Source organism: Bison bison, unplaced genomic scaffold (genome assembly GCF_000754665.1).
Source record: "Bison bison bison isolate TAMUID 2011002044 unplaced genomic scaffold, Bison_UMD1.0 scf7180017864165, whole genome shotgun sequence".
Classification (NCBI taxonomy): Eukaryota; Metazoa; Chordata; class Mammalia; order Artiodactyla; family Bovidae; genus Bison; species Bison bison.
Window position 1 is genome coordinate 384102 of NW_011494737.1, and position 20681 is coordinate 404782.

At 33.4% G+C, this 20681-nt stretch overlaps 1 protein-coding gene across 7 annotated transcripts in view; it reads right to left on the bottom strand.

Annotated features, from left to right (window-relative positions):
* The window catches only part of LPHN3 (latrophilin 3), a 952179-nt gene that overhangs the window by 11314 nt on the left and 920184 nt on the right, over positions 1-20681 (bottom strand). For all 7 annotated transcript variants that reach the window (XM_010841647.1, XM_010841644.1, XM_010841645.1 and 4 more), the window contains one exon: positions 16666-16762. In XM_010841647.1, the coding sequence (XP_010839949.1) occupies positions 16666-16762 (97 nt within the window). The remainder of the gene's footprint in view (positions 1-16665; positions 16763-20681) is intronic.

The following is a 20681-nucleotide window of genomic DNA, read 5'->3' on the forward strand; positions in this document are numbered from 1 at the left end:
TTGCACAAATTTAAGATAAACTGACTGAGACAGGATTTGATTTGCCCAACATTTTTTAAAAACAAACTACCTGTAAATTGTATTTATGTAATATTTATTATTGCAGCCTTTTCTCAAATAAAAAAGGTTAGTCTTCTAATACAAGTAATTGTTTTCTAAAGTTACTATAAATGAAAATTTAAATAAAAAATGAAAGGTATAAGAACTTAAAATGAACTAGGGTAAAACTTAAAAATATGAAATTATTCAAACTCTATATTTTCTCATAGATCAAATAAGGGTAAGATCTTTATCGCTGGGACTTACATGTGCATTTCTATATATTTCCCCTCATTCCTACACATTATTTAAAGTAATAGGAAAACAAACAGTAGGCTGGGAAGATGGCTTGTCACTTTTTTTCCTTACTTCACATAGCTTATAAAAGAAAATATCCCTTTTTTTCCTTATGCCTATGTAAAAGATAATCTGCTTAAAAGTTACCATCATAAGAAAACTAATTATGTATGGTAATGAATATGAACTAGATTCATTATGGTGACCATTTCATAATATATACAAGAAGTTAATTATGCCATACACTGAAAACTAATATGTCAATTTACCTGAACTTTAATAAATAATAAAAATATAATTTAAAAAAGACGACCTAGAGAACAAGTAAACAATTGAGTTGGGAAGAATCAAGCATAAGCAGGAAGCAGGTGACTCAAATTTTGGTTTCTGTTCAGAATTTGGTTTTCAAAAAAGCTAATAATAAGAGAACAAAAAGTGGAGTTCCATATCAAAATTTGTACAGATAATCCATCTGGTTCTAGCTTTCCTAGCATAAAGTTCCCGTTCTGTTTTTCTTAGGGGTTTCCTAATCTTTAAATGTATTTTAAATTTAAAGCACTTTTATCAGTGAAATCTACTAATGTGGGAAGACTGAATTTTAAAGCTTTGTTATTTATCATCAATTCCTGCTAAGTTAGAAAAGGCCAGCAATAATAGCAGCAATGGATTGGCATACAGCTGTATTTGATACAGTGTTGCTGAAATGGTACACTATCCATCTCTCCCACAAGAGTTTGGTAGGCTGTTTCAAGTCTGAGGGCAAGGAAGAATCAGCTACTAAACTACAGTCCTAATGAGTGACATTATTGGAGATCCACCTGCTGTTGAATCTAAAACCAGATAAAAACTTAAAAAAAAATTAAACTTAAAACTAAAATCAGTTTTCTCTTTATCGTTGGTGTTAAGGACCCTTCTTCCTGACAGAAAAAGAATCACTATTTACATTGTTGGCTTTTTTTACTATCATTCATTTTTATACCTCATGCACCATTTAAAACTAATATAATTAGTGTCACTAAAACTGACTTTAGTCCTGAAACCGAAGAGTTATAAGAAGTATGGGCTCAGTTATAGGAACTACAGAGCAGGATGTGCAGTTTGGTGATCAATGTTTTGCAAAGACTATAAGGTTTTGGATAAGCTCTATGAGTTTGCTAGTTTGAAATTTTGAGGGAGATATCTGAATAACTCAACAATTATGCTTCATTCGATTCACCTTGTGTAAGAAGTTAATACCTTTTCATGGACACTCATAGCTGTTGTAATCTCAAAAGGCCATGTTTCCTGTTGGCGTGCCAAACAAGTGCAATTTTCCTAGAATGTGATGCCTATCTTTGGGCTTCCCTGGTGGCTCTGTGGTAAAGAATCTGCCTGCGATGAGAAAAGACCCAAGTTCAATCCCTGGGTTGTGAAGATCCCCTGGAGAAGCAAATGGAAACCCACTTCAGTATTCTTGCCTGGAGAATCCCATGGACAGAGGAATCTGGAGGGCTACAGTCCATGGGGTCACAGAGAATCAGGCATGACTGAGGGACTAACAATTTTACTTTCACAGTACCCACTCACATTTAGGCATTTAAGTTATGAAAGATAGCACTGGCTGTACTAAAAAACTCTGCTTGTTGCTAATGCCCAATCTTTTATCTAAACACCTGCACAGAATCTATCTTCCTTCATCTTTTATGTGCACAGTTACGCCTATGTCTTTTCTCTGTAGCTGCACCGCATTTCATTTGTCTTTTGCCCAAGTCTGTTCTGTTTGCTTCTGGCTGCTTCTCCAATTTAATTGGGTCACTTTGAATTCTGATACTGTTTTCCAAGGTTCTGTCCAACCTGTCTTTTCCCTTTCCCTCCAAATAGCTACTGATTTGTAAACTCCCCTTCTAATAACTGTGAAATTGCTGAAGACTTCCAAGAAGATCAAAGTTTACAGACCATCTGTCACTAATTTGCCACTAAAATGTTAAGCCTACTGGTTAGTCAGTTTGAAGATAGAAATAAATTGATAGTGGGAGGTGGAGAGGAAGATAGTTATAACACTATGTATGGGAAAATCCTGTTCATGTGCTAATTTCACTGTAATGTAAACCCCAGAAAACAGAGAATACATAGGGTTTTTTTCACTGCTCTGTATCTCATGTCTAGGATAGTTGTTAAGAGATCAATAAATATTTCCTTAATTAAAGAAAAAACTTATGTGAAATCCATGACATTGTGAAAAGATGAAAACTAAAACAAAATCATTTTTTTCAACTCTAAGTAGTTTTATACTTTGATTAAAATTTTTAAGAGTGTCATTTGTATAATTCCTACTGTGATTTCAGTTCAGTCACTCAGCCGTGTCCCACTCTTTGCAACCCCATGAACTGCAGCACGCCAGGCCTCCCTGTCCATCACCAACTCCTGGAGTTTACCCAAACTCATGTCCATTGAATCGGTTATGTCATCCAACCATCTCATCCTCTGTCATCCCCTTCTCTTCCTGCCTTCAATCTTTCCCAACACCAGTGTCTTTTCAAATGAGTCAGCTCTTCACATCAGGTGGCCAAAACATTGGAGTTTCAGCTTCAACATCAGTCCTTCCAATGAACACCCAGGACTGATCTCCTTTAGAATGGACTGGTTGGATCTCCTTGCAGTCCAAGGGACTCTCAAGAGTCTTCTCCAACACCACAGTTTAAAAGTATCAATTCTTTAGCGCTCAGCTTTTTTTATAGTCCAACTCTTACACCCATACATGACTACTGGAAAAACCATAGCCTTGACTAGACGGACCTTTGTTGACAAAGTAATGTCTCTGCCTTCTAATATGCTGTCTAGGTTGGTCATAACTTTCCTTCCAAGGAGTAAGCATCTTTTAATTTCATGGCTGCAATCACCATCTGCAGCGATTCTGCAGCCCAAAAAATTAAGTCAGCCACTGTTTCCACTGTTTCTCCACCTATTTCGCCATCTACTGTGATTATTTTCCTTCCAATACTACACTGATGACCATAATACTGAAACTATTAAAGCAAAGATAAATATTCATATAATTATTTGGAAATGGTAAATGCTACCTGAATATTGACTGCAGATAATAATTAGGGGGGGGGGGAAACAGCACTGCCTGCCATGAAATACTGAAATTATTAAAGCAAAGACAATATTCATATAATTATTTGTAAATAGTAAATGCTACCTGAATATTAACTGCAGATAATAATTAGAGGGGAAAAAAACAGAACAGACTGCTATGACTCAAAAAACTTAAATAGGGTAAAACAGTTTAAGGCGGCTATGTAAAAATAGCTGTTCTTTAATTCTTTGACTCATTACATCCTGACTACAGTCTAGTCAAACTTGATTATTTGCTATCAGAAACAGGGGTTGCTCTTTAATAAAACCATAGGAAAGGAATTAGTATTGAATTTCAACATACATGGCTCATTAAGAAGGCTGTCAACAGAGGACGAAGCACAAAATCTTTACTTTTGGTAAAAGCATGATAGAAAACAAAATAGGATTTTCATATTCCACACTGAAAACTTAGAGGTTTTTCTGACAGTTTTTTGTCAGACCCTGTGCTACTGAAAAAGACTAAGTGTAAAATCAAAGGTAGTCATTTTAAGAAGAGGTTTTTTTTTTAAAAAAAAATCTAAATATTGAGGTTGATATAAAAGTTTTTGAATGAGTAAAGTTTGAATGGAATAATGAGTATATTCTTTTCAAATGTGTAGTCTTTTACCGCAAACCTGCTACATTTCTTTCCTTAGGAAACTAAACTATGTGTTCTGACACTGGGAGGCCCTGAATGACAGCACTGCCTAGGCTAGTTCAATGTGATACCTGTAATTGAGGACTGAAAATCTAAGGCAGATTCACCTGCTTTGAAATTGTGAAGGAAAGAACAGATCTGAAACAAGATCACAGTTGGATATCACTTGAATCTATATTATATGATTCAGAAACATAATTCAAACAACGTTTCTTCTTGACAGCAGGCTAACAAAAGTATACTGAAAAGCTCTTAAAATAACTAGAACTATCACTCTCCTTCGCCCCTCACACTTCATTAAAAAAAAGTGCACTTACATTCACACTGATCATATTAAATGGACAAAATTGTATAATTTAAGACTGTGGTGATTCAATGAACCAATTGAATACAAACATTCTCTATTAGTCACATATCAATATACGTCAATTTTCAAATTCTTATGTATAAATATACAGCATAGTAAATGTTCTGTTTGGTTTATTCAATAAAATAGCTTTACCCAGATGATTCCTCCCTGCTTAATATACCTCATCCTCCATTCAATTCCCTCATCGTTCTCTCTCCTTTGGTTTGGCATAGTTTTGTTTTGTCTTCTATGATGTCATTTTCATTATATATATTGACCAATGCATATAAGTCATAGTTTTACACAAAGCAGAGTTACGCCTGAGTGATGTCTTTGTGCTTTTGTCTTCAGATAATAATACTGTCCCACAGCAGAGACTTCATTTTGTATAAATAAAAAGTTTCACCAATAATGTATTTTGTATAGAAATTTAGAATACTAATTGCAGTGTAAAGCAAGGACTCTTTCAGCAGGAAATGGTCTCTACAAAGTTGTGAAAATTAAACGCAAAATAGGTGTATGTTTGTGTGCTCAACTGTGCTCATACAAGAATGCAAGTACTGTGGATTTTACTTCCTTTTTAAATATTTAAGAAAAGTGGTATACAGGAAAAAAAAAACATGTCTTTTTCTTTAACAAGGGACCTAAAATAAACAAGAAATCTGGAAGAAATGATTCAGAAATATCCAAAGTATACCTTACATATGTAAATATCACCTAATCAATGGCAATATAACAATGGAAAAAAGGTTATAACCAAGAATTTACAATGGAATGAGATTTTAACATTATCTAAATCTTTTTTGAACTGTGGTGTTAGAGAAGACTCTTGAGAGTCCCTTCCACACTGCAAGGAGATCCAACCAGTCCATCCTAAAGGAGATCAGTCCTGGGTGTTCATTGGAGGGACTGATGTTGAAGCTGAAACTGCAATACTTTGGCCACCTGATGCAAAGAACTGACTCATTTGAAAAGACCCTGATGCTGGGAAAGATTGAGGGCAGGAGGAGAAGGGGATGACAGAGGATGAGATGGTTGGATGGCATCACTGACTCGATGGACATGGGTTTGGGTGGACACCAGGAGTTGGTGATGGACTGGGAGGCCTGGCGTGCTGCAGTTCATGGGGTCGCTAAGAGTTGGACATGACTGAGTGACTGAACTGAACTGAACTGACCATCATCACACTATATGTAAAGAAACACAGGTTCAGAGACATTCATGATTTATTCAAGGTCACACATGACTCTGGTCAGTATCAGTAGCTATCAGTTCTGTTGCTCAGTCGTGTCCGACTCTTTGCAACCCCATGAACCGCAGCACGCCAGGCCTCCCTGTCCATCACCAACTCCAGGAGTTTACCCAGACCCCTCATGTCCATAGAGTCGGTGATGCCATCTAATCATCTCTTCCTCTGTCATCTCCTTCTTCTCCTGCATTCAATTTTTCCCAACATCAGGGTCTTTTCAAATGAGTCAGCTCTTCACATCAGGTGGCCAAAATTACTCTGGTAGTTTTTCTTAAATATATTTAAGTCAATGACTTTCAAACATATTTTAGCATCTTCTCCAAAAATACGTTTCAACAAAATTTTATTAGCAACCTTATAGTAGTGTATTACTTTTTCATCATATGCTTTTCTGTAAATTCGGTTAGTTTATTTTTCATATTCACATATTAATTTATATAACAAATAAAAGTAGATAAAAGAGACCTCTAGAACTATGGAGAACTGATTCAATAGGCAGTTTCTATTTGAAATATTTTGTTTCCTACTTTTCTGCTTTTTTGTGTAACAAAACAATATCAGTACACAAATGTAATCTACTGAAAGTGCTAGCAATGATTAAATCAATTTTAAAGGGCTACTTTATAAAATAGAGACAGACATATTAAGAACAAGATTTTTATAATGATATAAGTAAAATAATCTGCATGGTGTCCTTAAAAGTGATACAAATTTTAAAACCATAGAAACCATATCTTTATATTTTCCACTGTTTTTATTCAAACAATTAATTAAATTACAAAGTGTCAAAGAAGAGATGTTTTATTGAAACTCAAAAGCTCATTCATCACTTTTTCCCAAAGTCATAAATTGAAGAGCTGACATCTTGATTTATCACACTATGCACTTTTAATAGCCAACAAGTTTGCTATTAAATTTTAATCAACCTGCCTATTAAATTTCTTTCAAATGGTTGAGAGATACTTCAGTTTCTTTTAATAGCTAATTCATTCACTGGAAATCTATTAATATGGATTTCAATGACATGTTGTCTCCAGAGTAAAGACTGGATTATTGTTAGTTCAGTATAAAATGGAATATTCTGAATGTAGAGGTGTTGCCTCTATTTTAATATGTAAATTCAGAGCTTTAGAGTCAGGAGGCCTAGATTTTACCTGTTCTCTTTTCCCTTATTTTGTGCTAATTGGCTTTAAACATGTCTTCTTGTCCAGATACATGAGTTTTTCTACAATACATACTTAGAAGTAAAATTCCTGGGTCATATGTTGCCCACATTTTCCGTTTTTTCAAATACATGTGTATCAATGCACACTTTCACAAGTAGTCCATATTTCTTAAATTTTTGCCAGGATTTAGTATTGTTTGGCTGACATTTTGCCAATTTGATAGAGTATGAAATATATCATACTACCCTTATACTTTGCATTTTCCTGAATACTAGAGAGATGGAGTAATTTTTCATATATTTGTTGATTGTAAGTGTTCTTTATTCTGAGAATTGCCGATTCATATCTTTTTCCCACATACATATTAGACTGTTGAATTTTATATATTAATTTGAAGACATTCATTGCAATGTAGGCATTAACATTTTGTTGTTACATGTACTGTTTACATCTCCTTCTAGTAGCTCACCTTTTTTGAGTACTGTTTAAATTTTGAGCTGAGAATATTATCTTTTTCTTGTAGTTTATGTTTGTTATTTTATTTTTAAGAACTCCTTTAATCTAAAATCTAAAATATATTTTCTTCTAAAAGCTTTAAGGTATTATTTTATGTATGTGTATATATATGTGTGTGTATATATATATATATATATATTTTTTTTTTTTTGCTCTGCAATGCAACACAACCTGGTTGTACTTTATTGAAGAAACTTATGCCATTAGGTATTCATTGTTGTTTTTTACATAATTAGCTGAAAGCAAGCTTTCTCAGAGATCTTATGTTTTTTGACTACTCAAGTCAATGGTGGCAGGGTTGGAAATCAGAATTCTTGGTGAGTCTTTGCTTCACAAAATAGGAGGTGGATGCTCTGCAAGTAGAAATGATGAACCTATACTACTCAGTCATTCATCTCTAAAACTCATCTTTTGTGGTCAGAGCCATATATTTCTGTATGCTTTTAACTTAGACATTTTGAATACTTTGGTATAGTACTCAAAACAAGAATACTGAGCCCAAATATAATAGGCCCAAAGTGCTTAACCACAGGTTAAAAAGCAGTAAATCACATTTCTTTTTAGTAAGAATGTAGTGTATAGAATGTGGTATGTAGTTATTCCCACAGTTATATTCATTTGTAAATCACAAACTTCTTGTGATTTTTTGCTGAATGAAACAAATTTTAGAACAAAGGAAAATATAATAATTAAACAACCTAAAATACCAATTTGAAGAAAATATAACTTTTCATAGATTTTTTTGCCCTATATTGACATACTTATAGTGTGCAAATTATCCAAACTCACATGCAGAAAGTCTGTGAAAGTTAGTGTTAGTTGCTCAGTCATATCCAACTCTTTGAGACCCCATGGACTGTAGTCTGCCAGACTCCTTTGTCCATGGAATTCTCCAGGCAAGAATACTGAAGTGGGCTGCTATTCCCTTCTCCAGGGAATCTTCCCAACCCAGGGATCAAACTCAGGTTTCCTGTATTGCAGGCAGATTTTTTACTGTCTGAGCCACAAGGGGAAGCCTATACCAGCTAAAGTTTGAATTTTAAATTTGGAAACATTATTTAAAAAGTATATAGAGAAAAGTAGATATGAATTAAAACAACGTGTCTATGAATACAGAGATTCTTGATAATGTTTTTCAGAGAAAACTTATTTTCTCATATAATCATAATCAGCTCAGCTCTGTTTTTAGATTGAGGCTATTTCAGGAAACATATTGTTTCTATTTTCCTACATCAAGACTAACTCTCTTCCTTCAATCTGTAATATCATCTTAAACCTATCTTGGTTCTCCAGTGATTTTCTGGGGTTGTAAATTACTCTATGAATGTGATGGGTAACTTGTTTTGGTTTTTGAAGAACCCACATCCTTTATAATAATAAGTTATAAGGAAAGCCTATTACAAGATCAAAGGAGTGCCTATCACATAAATACTTACTTTTAAATGGCATGTTGTATATAAGGTTGAACTATATAAAATGAAAGATTCACTATGCAATAAACAGGGGCTTTTGGATACTACAGAATTATTGGCAATGACAATTTAAGTATTTTTTTTTCCTAATAAGACTTTATTTATGCTAAAAATATATCCTATTTCCACATTTTAATTTTCCATGTAAATGAACTAGCTTCTATTCACTTTCAGAATAGCAGATATAAATTAATATAATCTATTTCTTAGAAAAAATCTGAACAAGTGATGACTCAATTAACTTTGGATATTATATATTGCATTTATGCCATTACAACTTTTATGTTTATAATATAGTAGGACCATTTTTCCAGATGAGAGGTTCAGTCTTGTTTTGTTTTTAGATTTTGAATTAGAAGATGTTTCATAGATTTTTTTCAACTTGAAATTAGCACATGAAACTAATAAGTTTAACTTACAACATTAACACTGCCTAATTGAAATCAACTCAAATAAATTTTCAATTTTTTTCTCAGTATTATTATACTGCCCTCTGAGAGAACACAGTTCAAGGAACATCAAATTCAGGAATATAGAGATGTGGAAAAGTTATATCTTTGGTTCTATTACTAAATTATTATAGGCAGAAGCTATTTACAAGCTTTTTTTTAACATAATCTTTTCTCTAATCAAAATATTCATCCTTTTACTGAAACACAAGAAATTAAAAATAAAAGAGAAAAGGATTCTACTAATAAAATTTCTTGATATTTTGGGTATTTGAGAACTTCCAGGAAAAAGAATGATCATAAATTCTTGCAACCTAAGTCCTGCAGTTATATTTAAACATATAGTTAAACAGTTAGTAATTCTGCATATTCAATATCAAATCATTTTGTAAAAAAATGGTATTGTCAATCCATCTCCCAATTTACTCACAATATCTTACAGTTTCCCTAAGTGAGTAGGATGAATGAATCCATACTAAAGAACTGTGCTTAGAACAAAATAAAGTGAAAGGAAATGAATATTATATCAAGGCAATTAAGAAATAAAGATGTGAATAACTGTGCTTTAAGAACAACTTATTTCCATACAAGGTAATAAAAATCATTCTGAAATACATTCTTGGAAAAGATCTCTAATTCTAATCCTCAGTAAGCTTCCTGAAAAGTTGTCATCATAAGAAAATAATGAAAATTTTTATTGCTGTAAGTAGGGCTCTCTGGTCAGAAAGACCTTGTTTGGAATTTAGATTTTGTACTTTATTAACCACATGATTTTGGACAAGTTACCAAGAAACCCAAGTTCTTCATCGATATAAAGATAATGGATAATAAATAGTGAACAGTGTACAATAAGAAAATGACAGTTACACACAATAACGGAGAAATTTCAAATTTATGAAGGCTAAAAAGGAGCATATTGTGTTCTAGCAGAGAAAAGTACACTAGTAATTTCTGAAGATAAGTTGGAGTATTCATATTTAGTTCTCAAAAAAGATACTGTTCTCTAAAATAAAAAAATTACATCCTCAGCAACTTACACAAAATAGTAGTATTTTAAAACTAATTGGAAATGTTCTATAGCACCATATTTAGAAGTTATCAAGGTATCTCACTGTGGCTTGTTTGGTTTATAACAAAGCAGTATGGGATACTGCTAACTATAAATTAAATATAAAGGGAGAAAGATCATATTCTATAAAAATAAGAAATCTACTCTACATAAATAACCCTCTTTGTGAAGAGATCTTTAAAAATTATAATAATAATAACAATAGTAATAACGCCATTTTTACTATTGTACAGTTGGCTGCAACAGCCTGGATGATTTCAAGGATTCCAAACAAACGGACAAAGTTAAGAGCAAAACATAAGCAGGACTCACTGGGCAAGCATTTTAAAGGTTTTTCTTTTTCAGTTCCTGCTAACAGTTTATAGCAAGAACATATGCCCCAGACTGACTAGAGATCAATATTTAATATATCTCATATTGCAATGGAAAGTTCATTCTGAAAGTTACTTGGTCTTCCTTGAGGAATCAAGGAATCAGGTTATTAGTAGCATTGTTACATTATCTATTTGATGCAATATTTCACTTTTAAAATCTGTATCCATTTTGCTTTTGTGTATTGAACTGATTTTCCTAAAACAGGAGATACTCTTATTTTACCATATACTTTCGGAATATTGAAGACACATAGAAAGGAAAAGAAACACAGAAATCACTGTTGCCTCATTAACAATCACAAATATAAAAGTGAAAAATACTAGATATAAATAAAATGGTGAATCTCAAATATAAAATGTGTCCATGCATAGGATACTTACTGCATTTGCACTCATGTCATCATAATACTTATTCATAACAAAGTAATTTGTTACATAGCCCAGTCTGATCTGTTAGCTATGCAAGTTCTCTTAGGCATATAATTAATGGTGTCTACAAATTTCACAAATAGATATCAAATTATAATAGAATCTGGTTAATATTTACAGCCAATGATTTTATAATCCTTCAAAACAGCAAGGCTTTGGGGGCAATAAGACATATCATATGCATGTAAGCCAAATTATACTTACTGACATTAATAAGGTGATGAATGAGTTTGAGTATTCACCCTAGTAGTTTTAATATATATGAATCATTAATTACAGTGAAAGACCACTTATATTTTTCATTTGCATTTTTCTTAAAAATATAAAAATAAAATATGTTTAGTAGCCTAAATTTTAAGGAGACAGCCAGTGATTTCTTGTGAAGTTTCATCTGTCCCAATGACCGATTTCCTGGGAAAGACAATATAGGTTCTGAGAAGACATGAATTTAAAAAGGGAACAAGTCATATTCCTACTCTGCTATGTATCTGGTTATCTAGAGGACCGGTCTACATTGAGCTAGTGTCTCGAAGCCTCTGAAGCACAGGAGGGCTTGGAGGAAAGAGAAGGTTGTGCTTGTTTATACTATGTAAGGTAGGGAGAAAAAATATTTTACGTTTATTTCCTCAATGCTAAAATATAGATACAAATCAAAAATAGAAAATGCAACTACATAGGTGTAATTTGCATTTAATTTCTAATTCAAAAGAGACAATTCAGTTTTATTAGTTTATTTCCTTTTGTTAGTGTCAAGGGAAGCACCATACTAGGTAAATTATTTCTTTTACTTGACATTCAGGTAATTACTTCATTCCTCCCACCTATTACTAGAAACTACAAAGTAAAAGAAACCTTTGCAATGAATGATGAATTTTAATATCTGATTACTTGAGAGCATTGGCAAGAATCAGTTTTCAGTTGTTAGAAAATATTAATAAACTTGTGAATACAATAATAATAATAGTACTTATTATGTTCCTGGCATGTTGTAAGCAACTATGATATATTAACTCGATCCTTTCAAGGTCCCTCTGAAGTGGGTACTATTTATATCCGTACTGCAAAGACACTGAAAAGTTCAGCAATTTACTGAAAGTTCCTAGGTTAACACTTCATAATCAAAGCTGCTATGTAAAATACAGCTACAGATTAGACAGTCTTCTGCCACATAACACTTAAACTTGGCTTACATAAATACAGCTTTACTGGTCATATCTGCATGAAGAAAAATCTACATTGTGTGGGATGTTGATGGGATGGAGAATGGGAAGTAAGGGAAAATAAAATTCACAGTACTAGCCAAGTCATTGTTTCAGGACAAATGCCTTTTTGGTGGTTCTCCCACTCAAATGGGGCACATTTTTGCAGTCCACAGCTGGGAGCGGGGGAGGCACCTTTTGATAATTCAGACATATTGGTAGCAGCTACCTACCAAACCTTGTTTCTAAATTGAAATTTCTGATGTCAATTCAACTATTAAACAAAAAGAAAATGAAAGCTGTAAATATTATTCATGATGATAGAGCCTAATAAGATCTCATTTCAGAAAATATCACAATTTCTATATATATCTACAAAAAGAGTGGAAACATGTAACAATTATTATAACTGAACTACCAGAGAATTTCTCATCAAATGCTACATATTTGGATCAAACTCAAGTTTGCTAATCTAAATACTCAGAATTCAGTTTGGCCAGTAGAGACTGGGTAGGGGATACAGGTGGGAAACCTAACCTTAGCTACAAATTGTTTCTACTACTATCAGGAGTTCTGAGCTACCAAAAATTTGAATTAGCGTTCCATTGTCCTGGGAGCAGCTTGAGAACTGAGGATGACTTCACGGTATATGCAAATTGTATATATTTAAATGAACAAAGGAACAAACTATCCTGTGGGGTTTGTGAAACATGGCTTGATCAGAGTTAGCTTTCTCTGAAACTCTCTGTAAACAACCATCACCTCAGGGCTCTCAAAAAGCTCCTTCTCCCTGTGTATACAGTGGCACGGGTGAAGTTAACTTGATGTTAGTTCTGGGATTTGGGGAATTGGTTTCATGAAATTCTGGATTTGTATGAGTGTGTAGCATTGTGGCAAACAAGTCATCAGAAGAAAAATGTCTGAAAATGTATACTGAACACTTGGAAAACATCTTCAAAATATAGATATTCCAAGGACAATGTAATGAAAGCTTTTAAAGAGATGAGGTGACCAAATAACAAAATCCCCAAGAGAATGTCTAAGAATGATTTCATAAATTTGAAAATTATCAATAAATCTTCCAAAGTCTTGCTTGATTCCAAGGAGTACAATCCCAATGGTAATCAAATTTATCACATTGGGGATTCTAGACAAATAATCTGATACATAGGATATAACTAGTTTGTTCAAGAACCAACATTAGAGATAATTTGAAAAAATATAAACCATTGAGAAGGATTTATTCACCGCATGGTAGATCTTCTATTCTTAATGAATCCCAAAGATGATAATAATGGTTCTTATTTGGAAGAACAGATGATAAGACATACAGAAATTTAAGATAATTTTCTTTAAATGAATTGGACAGTGGTATGAATAGAAAAGAAATCCTGAATTGAAAATAAGACTAATTTTTAGACAACTTCTTGTAGTTTTCAAAGGTCAGAAGCACTCTAAAGACAAACATAAGAGATTTAAAATATCTAATTTAGAAAGAAAGGAAAATGAAGTTGGAAATTAAAAACTTATAACTGTAAGAAACTAAGAATGAATGGGAAGTTAGAATATATGAAGATGTAAAGATGTAGTGCCTAACATTTTTATTTTAATAATAGAGAATATAATCTTTTGAATACATAGATGTAAATAATTATGTGCTGAGGTGACTGAAGTGTTTATCTGGAAGGGTGAATCTTATATGCCACCTACCTAAATATGATACACACGCCTGAATGCAGGGAAGATAGGACCCTGGGGAACAAGACAAGATTAAAGAAGGAAGTTAAAGACTAGCTTCAGAGATACTATATGAAGAAATAAAATTTTAAAGTACTGCACTCATCTAAGATAAAAAATAATGAGATGAGAACAAAATGAGGAGTTTCTGACTCGGGGGACTAGGAAATTAATACAGGAGATCAGGAAGATCACTATGATGTCTCCCCATTAAAGTCACTGAGTGAAAGGAAGAATATATATCCTGAAGGAAAAGATCACTGCATAGGCATACTTCAAACAAACCATAAAGTCAGTTTTACCCTCTCCCCAAAGTCATCATCAAATAACTTACTGGGTATCACAAGAAATTTTGTATGCTTTCTTCAATAACTTTAAGAAGTATCCTTTAAAACTAAAGATTTTTAAAAAGATTTAATATATAATCAGACAATATAAAATATTATTATCTTCTTTAAATATATTTTAAATTGACCTAGTCATACATAGCACATATTCCAAGTTGATGAAATTTCTGAGAAGGAACTAAAAAGAGCAAAGCAATCTTGCATAGTTCAATTGACCTTAAAATCAAGGTCATAAAAATTATTCATTTAAAATAATTTTTAATAAAGCTACATGCTTTCATGTCAATATAAATCTAGATCACAATGCTAAGCCAAGTAGTTTACATGTTCTCTGTCTTCACAGTAAGCAAATAAATGCTGCATTATTACAATCAAACCTCATCTTTTGTTTAAATAATACATTCTATGCTTTCTGTGATCATTAGATGCAAGATACTAACAAAAAATCTTATTAATAAGAATAGCTTTGAATAAAAGAATAGTTTTCTTAAAGGAGCATACTATATATTTTCTTTTTTTTTTAATTTTGTTTTATTTTTAAACTTTACAAATTGTATTAGTTTTGCCAAATATCAAAATGAATCCGCCATACATTTTCAATGTATTATTTCTATATATTATTTAAAGTAAAAAGAAAATCTGTCACTATGAAAGCAATTTATTTCCTAAACTTTGGAGGGATGTGTAGACAATATATTTGCTCTGATTTAGAAAGTGTGTCAAAGAGTTAAGAGTATTCATATTTAAATTTTCATAAAACTAATCATAAAAGTAAACTTAAAAAGAGAACACTTGTGAGATACTATGTAAAATAAACTGAAAAAAAATACAAGAAGGTAATTGTTTTATTTTAATGTATTTTCTTCATATTTGCAAGAATATTTGCACTCACCGTTCTACTTAAGCAAAAGTGTTGTAGAAAATTTAATATCATCACTAGGTTATAGTTACTTTATCACTACCACACATATAAGCATGGAAGTCAATCAAGATTTATACAACATGGATGAATCCCTAAATCAAATTTAACTTAGACACTATTTTTTATAACTTCTTTTATATAAACAAGATGCAACTTATTTGACTAAAAGTAATCAAGAACACCAGTATTTGAATCATTCTTAATCATAAGCCATAATTAGTGAATTAGTTGTTTCTAAGTAGCATTTGATGTAACAAAAAGTAGACAGAAGCAGGTTGAAAGCAAACAATTCTAGTTTGGAGCTAATAAAAATAACAATATTGATCATAAAAAAGTCATGAAAATAACCACTGAATGTATGCATCAAAAAATGTCTCTTTTAGGACAGTCTGATTAAAATGTGCTCATGCCAGCACCATCCCCAAGATAAAACTATGTTCCAAAGATCTCCCAGCACAGACTGTAGTGTACCCCAGCTCTGCACAAACATTGTTTCTACCCATTTTTACTGCAGTCAATTTAATTTTTTTTTTTTTTAGTCAATTTAATTTTAATCTCTCTCTCACACACTCACACATACACTTATGATGGGGAAGGGGAGGAGCGGGAGAAAGTGAGAGGGAGAGAGACAGAGGGAATAAGAAAGATCAAGCACAAACAAAATAGTAGTTAAGGGAACACCGTTTTTAAAATCTAAATGATATTCCAGAAAAATTTTAACCAGAAGCATATACACACCGAAAGAATTATTATATACATATATGTATAAAATTTACATATAGTGGGTTTTTCCTTCTGTATCTTTAAATATCCAATATTATCTGAACACATCTTACTGATATTAAGATTAGACAGGATTTTTCCACAAATACACAGGTTGCCTTAAGTATATTAGACAGTATAATTTTACTTCCACAAAGACTAAGAAATTGCTCTATACCTGGGACAATGTGAAACTCTATGATGCTTAGCAGACTATATAGCCACATAATTGCCCATTTTCACAGCTTCCAATGAGGCCTGACAACTCACCAGTTTACAGCAGTGGCAGATGATTAGAGAAAGAAATTTCTCACTTTTTAACTTACTTTCAAAAAAAGATCTGAAAATTCAGGATTGAGAAAAGAAGCCTTATGAATAATGGAATACACTGCTACACTCAACCACATTTTATATATTTGCAATATTCCTATCACATGGAACAAAGTCCAGAAGTTGCAAATAAAGAAATGTATTTAGGAACTTCTTAAAGTAATCACAAAAAGAATAAATATGAAAAATTATTTCTAATTACCTCTGTTGAGTGACGCTGAACTGTTTATATCTCCAGTAATGAAGGAAGACTCTGACTGCTTTCGGACCGTATCATTCCACATTCTACGAATTCGGCTCTGGATGAAGAAAAAGGAAAAAGGAAATAAAATCACTATACAGTGAACCTTTGCACAAGTCACTCTTTTATTTTATTTCTGTAATATAGGCTTATATGAGGCTTTTATTTCTGGCATCTGGCAAATACACAGCTTACACATGCTTGTAGTACAGGAGCATGAGAACATCAGGAACTAAATTAATGATAATCATTGGTTCTTATTAAGTGTATTCTTAAATGCGTATGCCAGAAGTCATTATAACTATTTAAAATAAATGTAATGGTGGTGGTTTAGTAGGTCATTTGTGTCTGATGCTTCACAACTTTATGGACTGTGCCCACCAGGCTCCTATGTTCATAGAATTTTCCAGGCAAGAACACTGGAGTGGGTTGCCATTTCCTTCTTTTGACCCAGGGATCAAACCTGTGTCTCCTGTATTGCAGGCAGTCTCCTGCATAGCAGGAGGATTCTTTACCAATTGAGCCACCAAGGAAGCCCCAAATGTAATATGATATGCCAATATAAAAGATACATATGATACATGTATAGATACATGGAAGATACATATGAAGATACATAGAAGTGTACTCTAGATAGAATTTAGTGATTTCAATTTCTAAGGTAAAAAAATTATTTACACTGTAATTTTATGGGAATGTAATATTTAAATGTGCATTAAAGCTTTAGTAACAAAAATTGTACTTAATTCAGAATTTTATAAGAAGAAATAGTTTGGGATGAAAAGAACAAGTATTATTAACATGCTACTAAATTTGGAAAACTCAGCAGTGGCCACAGGACTGGAAGAGGTCAGTTTTCATTCCAATCCCAAAGAAAGGCAATGCCAAAGAATGCTCAAACTACCGCACAATTGCAATCATCTCACACACTAGTAAAGTAATGCTCAAAATTCTCCAAGCCAGGCTTCTGCAATACGTGAACCGTGAACTTCCTGATGTTCAAGCTGGTTTTAGAAAAGGCAGAGGAACCAGAGATCAAATTGCCAACATCCGCTGGATCATGGAAAAAGCAAGAGAGTTCCAGAAAAGCATCTATTTCTGCTTTATTGACTATGCCAAAGCCTTTGACTGTGTAGATCACAAGAAGCACAAGCTGGAGTCAAGATTGCTGGGAGAAATATCAAAAACTTCAGATATGCAGATGACACCACCCTTATGGCAGAAAGTGAAGTGGAACTAAAAAGCCTCTTGATGAAAGTGAAAGAGGAGAGTGAAAAAGTTGGCTTAAAGCTCAACATTCAGAAAACAAAGATCATGACATCTGGTCCCATCACTTCATGGGAAATAGATGGGGAAACAGTGGAAAAAGTGTCAGACTTTATTTTTTTGAGCTCCAAAATCACTGCAGATGGTGACTGCAGCCATGAAATTAAAAGACACTTACTCCTTGGAAGGAAAGTTATGACCAACCTAGATATCATATTCAAAAGCAGAGACATTACTTTGCCAACAAAAGTCCGTCTAGTCAAGGCTATGGTTTTTCCTGTGGTCATGTATGGATGTGAGAGTTGGACTGTGAAGAAGGCTGAGTGCCGAAGAATTGATGCTTTTGAACTGTGGTGTTGGAGAAGACTCTTGAGAGTCCCTTGGACTGCAAGGAGATCCAACCAGTCCATTCTGAAGGAGATCAGCCCTCGGATCTCTTTGGAGGGAATGATGCTGAAGCTGAAACTCCAGTACTTTGGCTACCTCATGCGAAGAGTTGACTCACTGGAAAAGACTCTGATGCTGGGAGGGATTGGGGGCAGGAGGAGAAGGGGACAACAGAGGATGAGATGGCTGGTTGGCATCACTGACGTGATGGACGTGAGTCTGAATGAACTCCAGGAGTTGGTGATGGACAGGGAGGCCTGGTGTGCTGCGATTCATGGGGTCGCGAAGAGTCACACATGACTGAGCGACTGAACTGAACTGAAACTTAACATTTTTGATACATTTTGTAAGAAGAGCAATGTAATTTTACAGGTTACATACTATCTTGACTTCTCTATCTTTTGAAGGAAACAAAGGAATTCAATTGATCTTTATTCATTTCCATATAGTAGGAAGTTTTATAGAGAACTGAAATTCTTACATCATTATATAAATTCTCAAATTCAATTTTTTAAGTGTCTGATAATTCAAGAAAGATTTTTCCACTCTGGGGGGAGACTTTTTCTGGTTTACTGTTTAGTTACTTTATTAGAGTTAGGGATCAAAAAAGAAATAACAGTCTTGTGAACAGGAAACAAAATATTTTAAGAAGCTTTTCCAAGGATGAAAAAGTTATAATACTAACTAGTATTAACTAGTACTAATGGTGAAACCAAGGCTCACAAAAGGGTTATATTCCAAATATATCTGAACTCAAATAATAGGAGTACCTAATCCTCAAATATTAGACGATTGGTTTTATGAACATTGGGTCATGTTTATCCTTTGGAAATACTATTTTGTTATATAGATCAGAAAATACACATATTACACATACAAAAAAAGCAAAAATAATTAAATACAATAAGAAAACCGATGCATTAAACCTGACACATAAAAAATTTTTCTATTGAAGAATACTTCAAAATTCAAACTGAAATACTTGGAATCAATTTCTCACATTTGTTTTATTGGCTAATTAACTATAAACATATTAATTGGCCTCTTTAATGTAAAAAATACAAAGGGGAAAGGCAAACACAAACATCTTTGCCTTCATGGAGATGTTAGACTAATACATGACAGATTAATCACATATAAATTAACAAAATAAATGCAAAAGTACAATATGTCCACAAATCTCTACAGAAGCATTACTAATTATAGCTGAAAACTGTGAACAATTCAATGCCTATCAATGGTATGATGGACACATAAATCATAGAATAATGTATGGTGATGAAGGGTTTCCCAGGCGGCTCAGTGGGTAAAAAATTCGCTTGTAAGGCAGGAAATGCAGGCAGACACAGGTTCAATCTGGCAGTTGGGAAGATCCCCTGGAGGAAGGTATGGGAACCCATTCCAGTATTCTTGCCTAGAGAATCCCATTGACAGATGAGCCTTGTGGGCAACAGTCCATGAAGTCACAAAGATCGGACATGACTGAATGGACTGAACACACAGAGTAATGAAAACAAAAGAGCAACAGAGTCACCTGCAGCAACATAATGCCCAAGGAAAGAAGGAAAACATAAAAGAATATGTACTGGATGATTTCATGTGGATAAGTATCAAATACATGCAAAAGAAAAGCTACTGTTAAGATAGTGATTATGTCTTGAGATGACTGATTAAGAAGCATTCAAAGGGTTTCTAAGTTACTGCCAATATTCTAATAATTGATCTGGGGAAGGATAAATCAAAGTGCCATACACTTAAATTTTGTGTGGTTTTGTTAATATCTGTTATGATACACAATTAAAATAATTTTTAAGTGCACATAACAAAAGAATATGTCCTTGTCTAGGAAATCTGAAACCAATATGCTACTGGAGATTAGTGGAGAAATAACACCAGAAAGAATGAAGGGATGGAGGCAAAGTAAACACAATACTCAGTTCTGGATGTGACTGGTGATAGAAGCAAGGTCCGATGCTGTAAAGAGCCATATTGCATAGGAACCTGGAATGTCAGGTCCATGAATCAAGGCAAATTGGAAGTGGTCAAACAGGAGATGGCAAGAGTGAATGTTGATATTCTAGGCATCAGCGAACTAAAATGGATTGGAATGGGTGACTTTAAATCAGATGACCATTATATCTACTACTGCAGGCAGGAATCCCTTAGAAGAAATGGAGTAGCCATCATGGTCAACAAAGGAGTCCGAAATGCAGTACTTGAATGCAATCTCAAAAACGACAGAATGATCTCTGTTCGTTTCCAAGGCAAACCATTGAATATCACAGTAATCCAAGTCTATGCCCCAACCAGTAATGCTGAAGAAG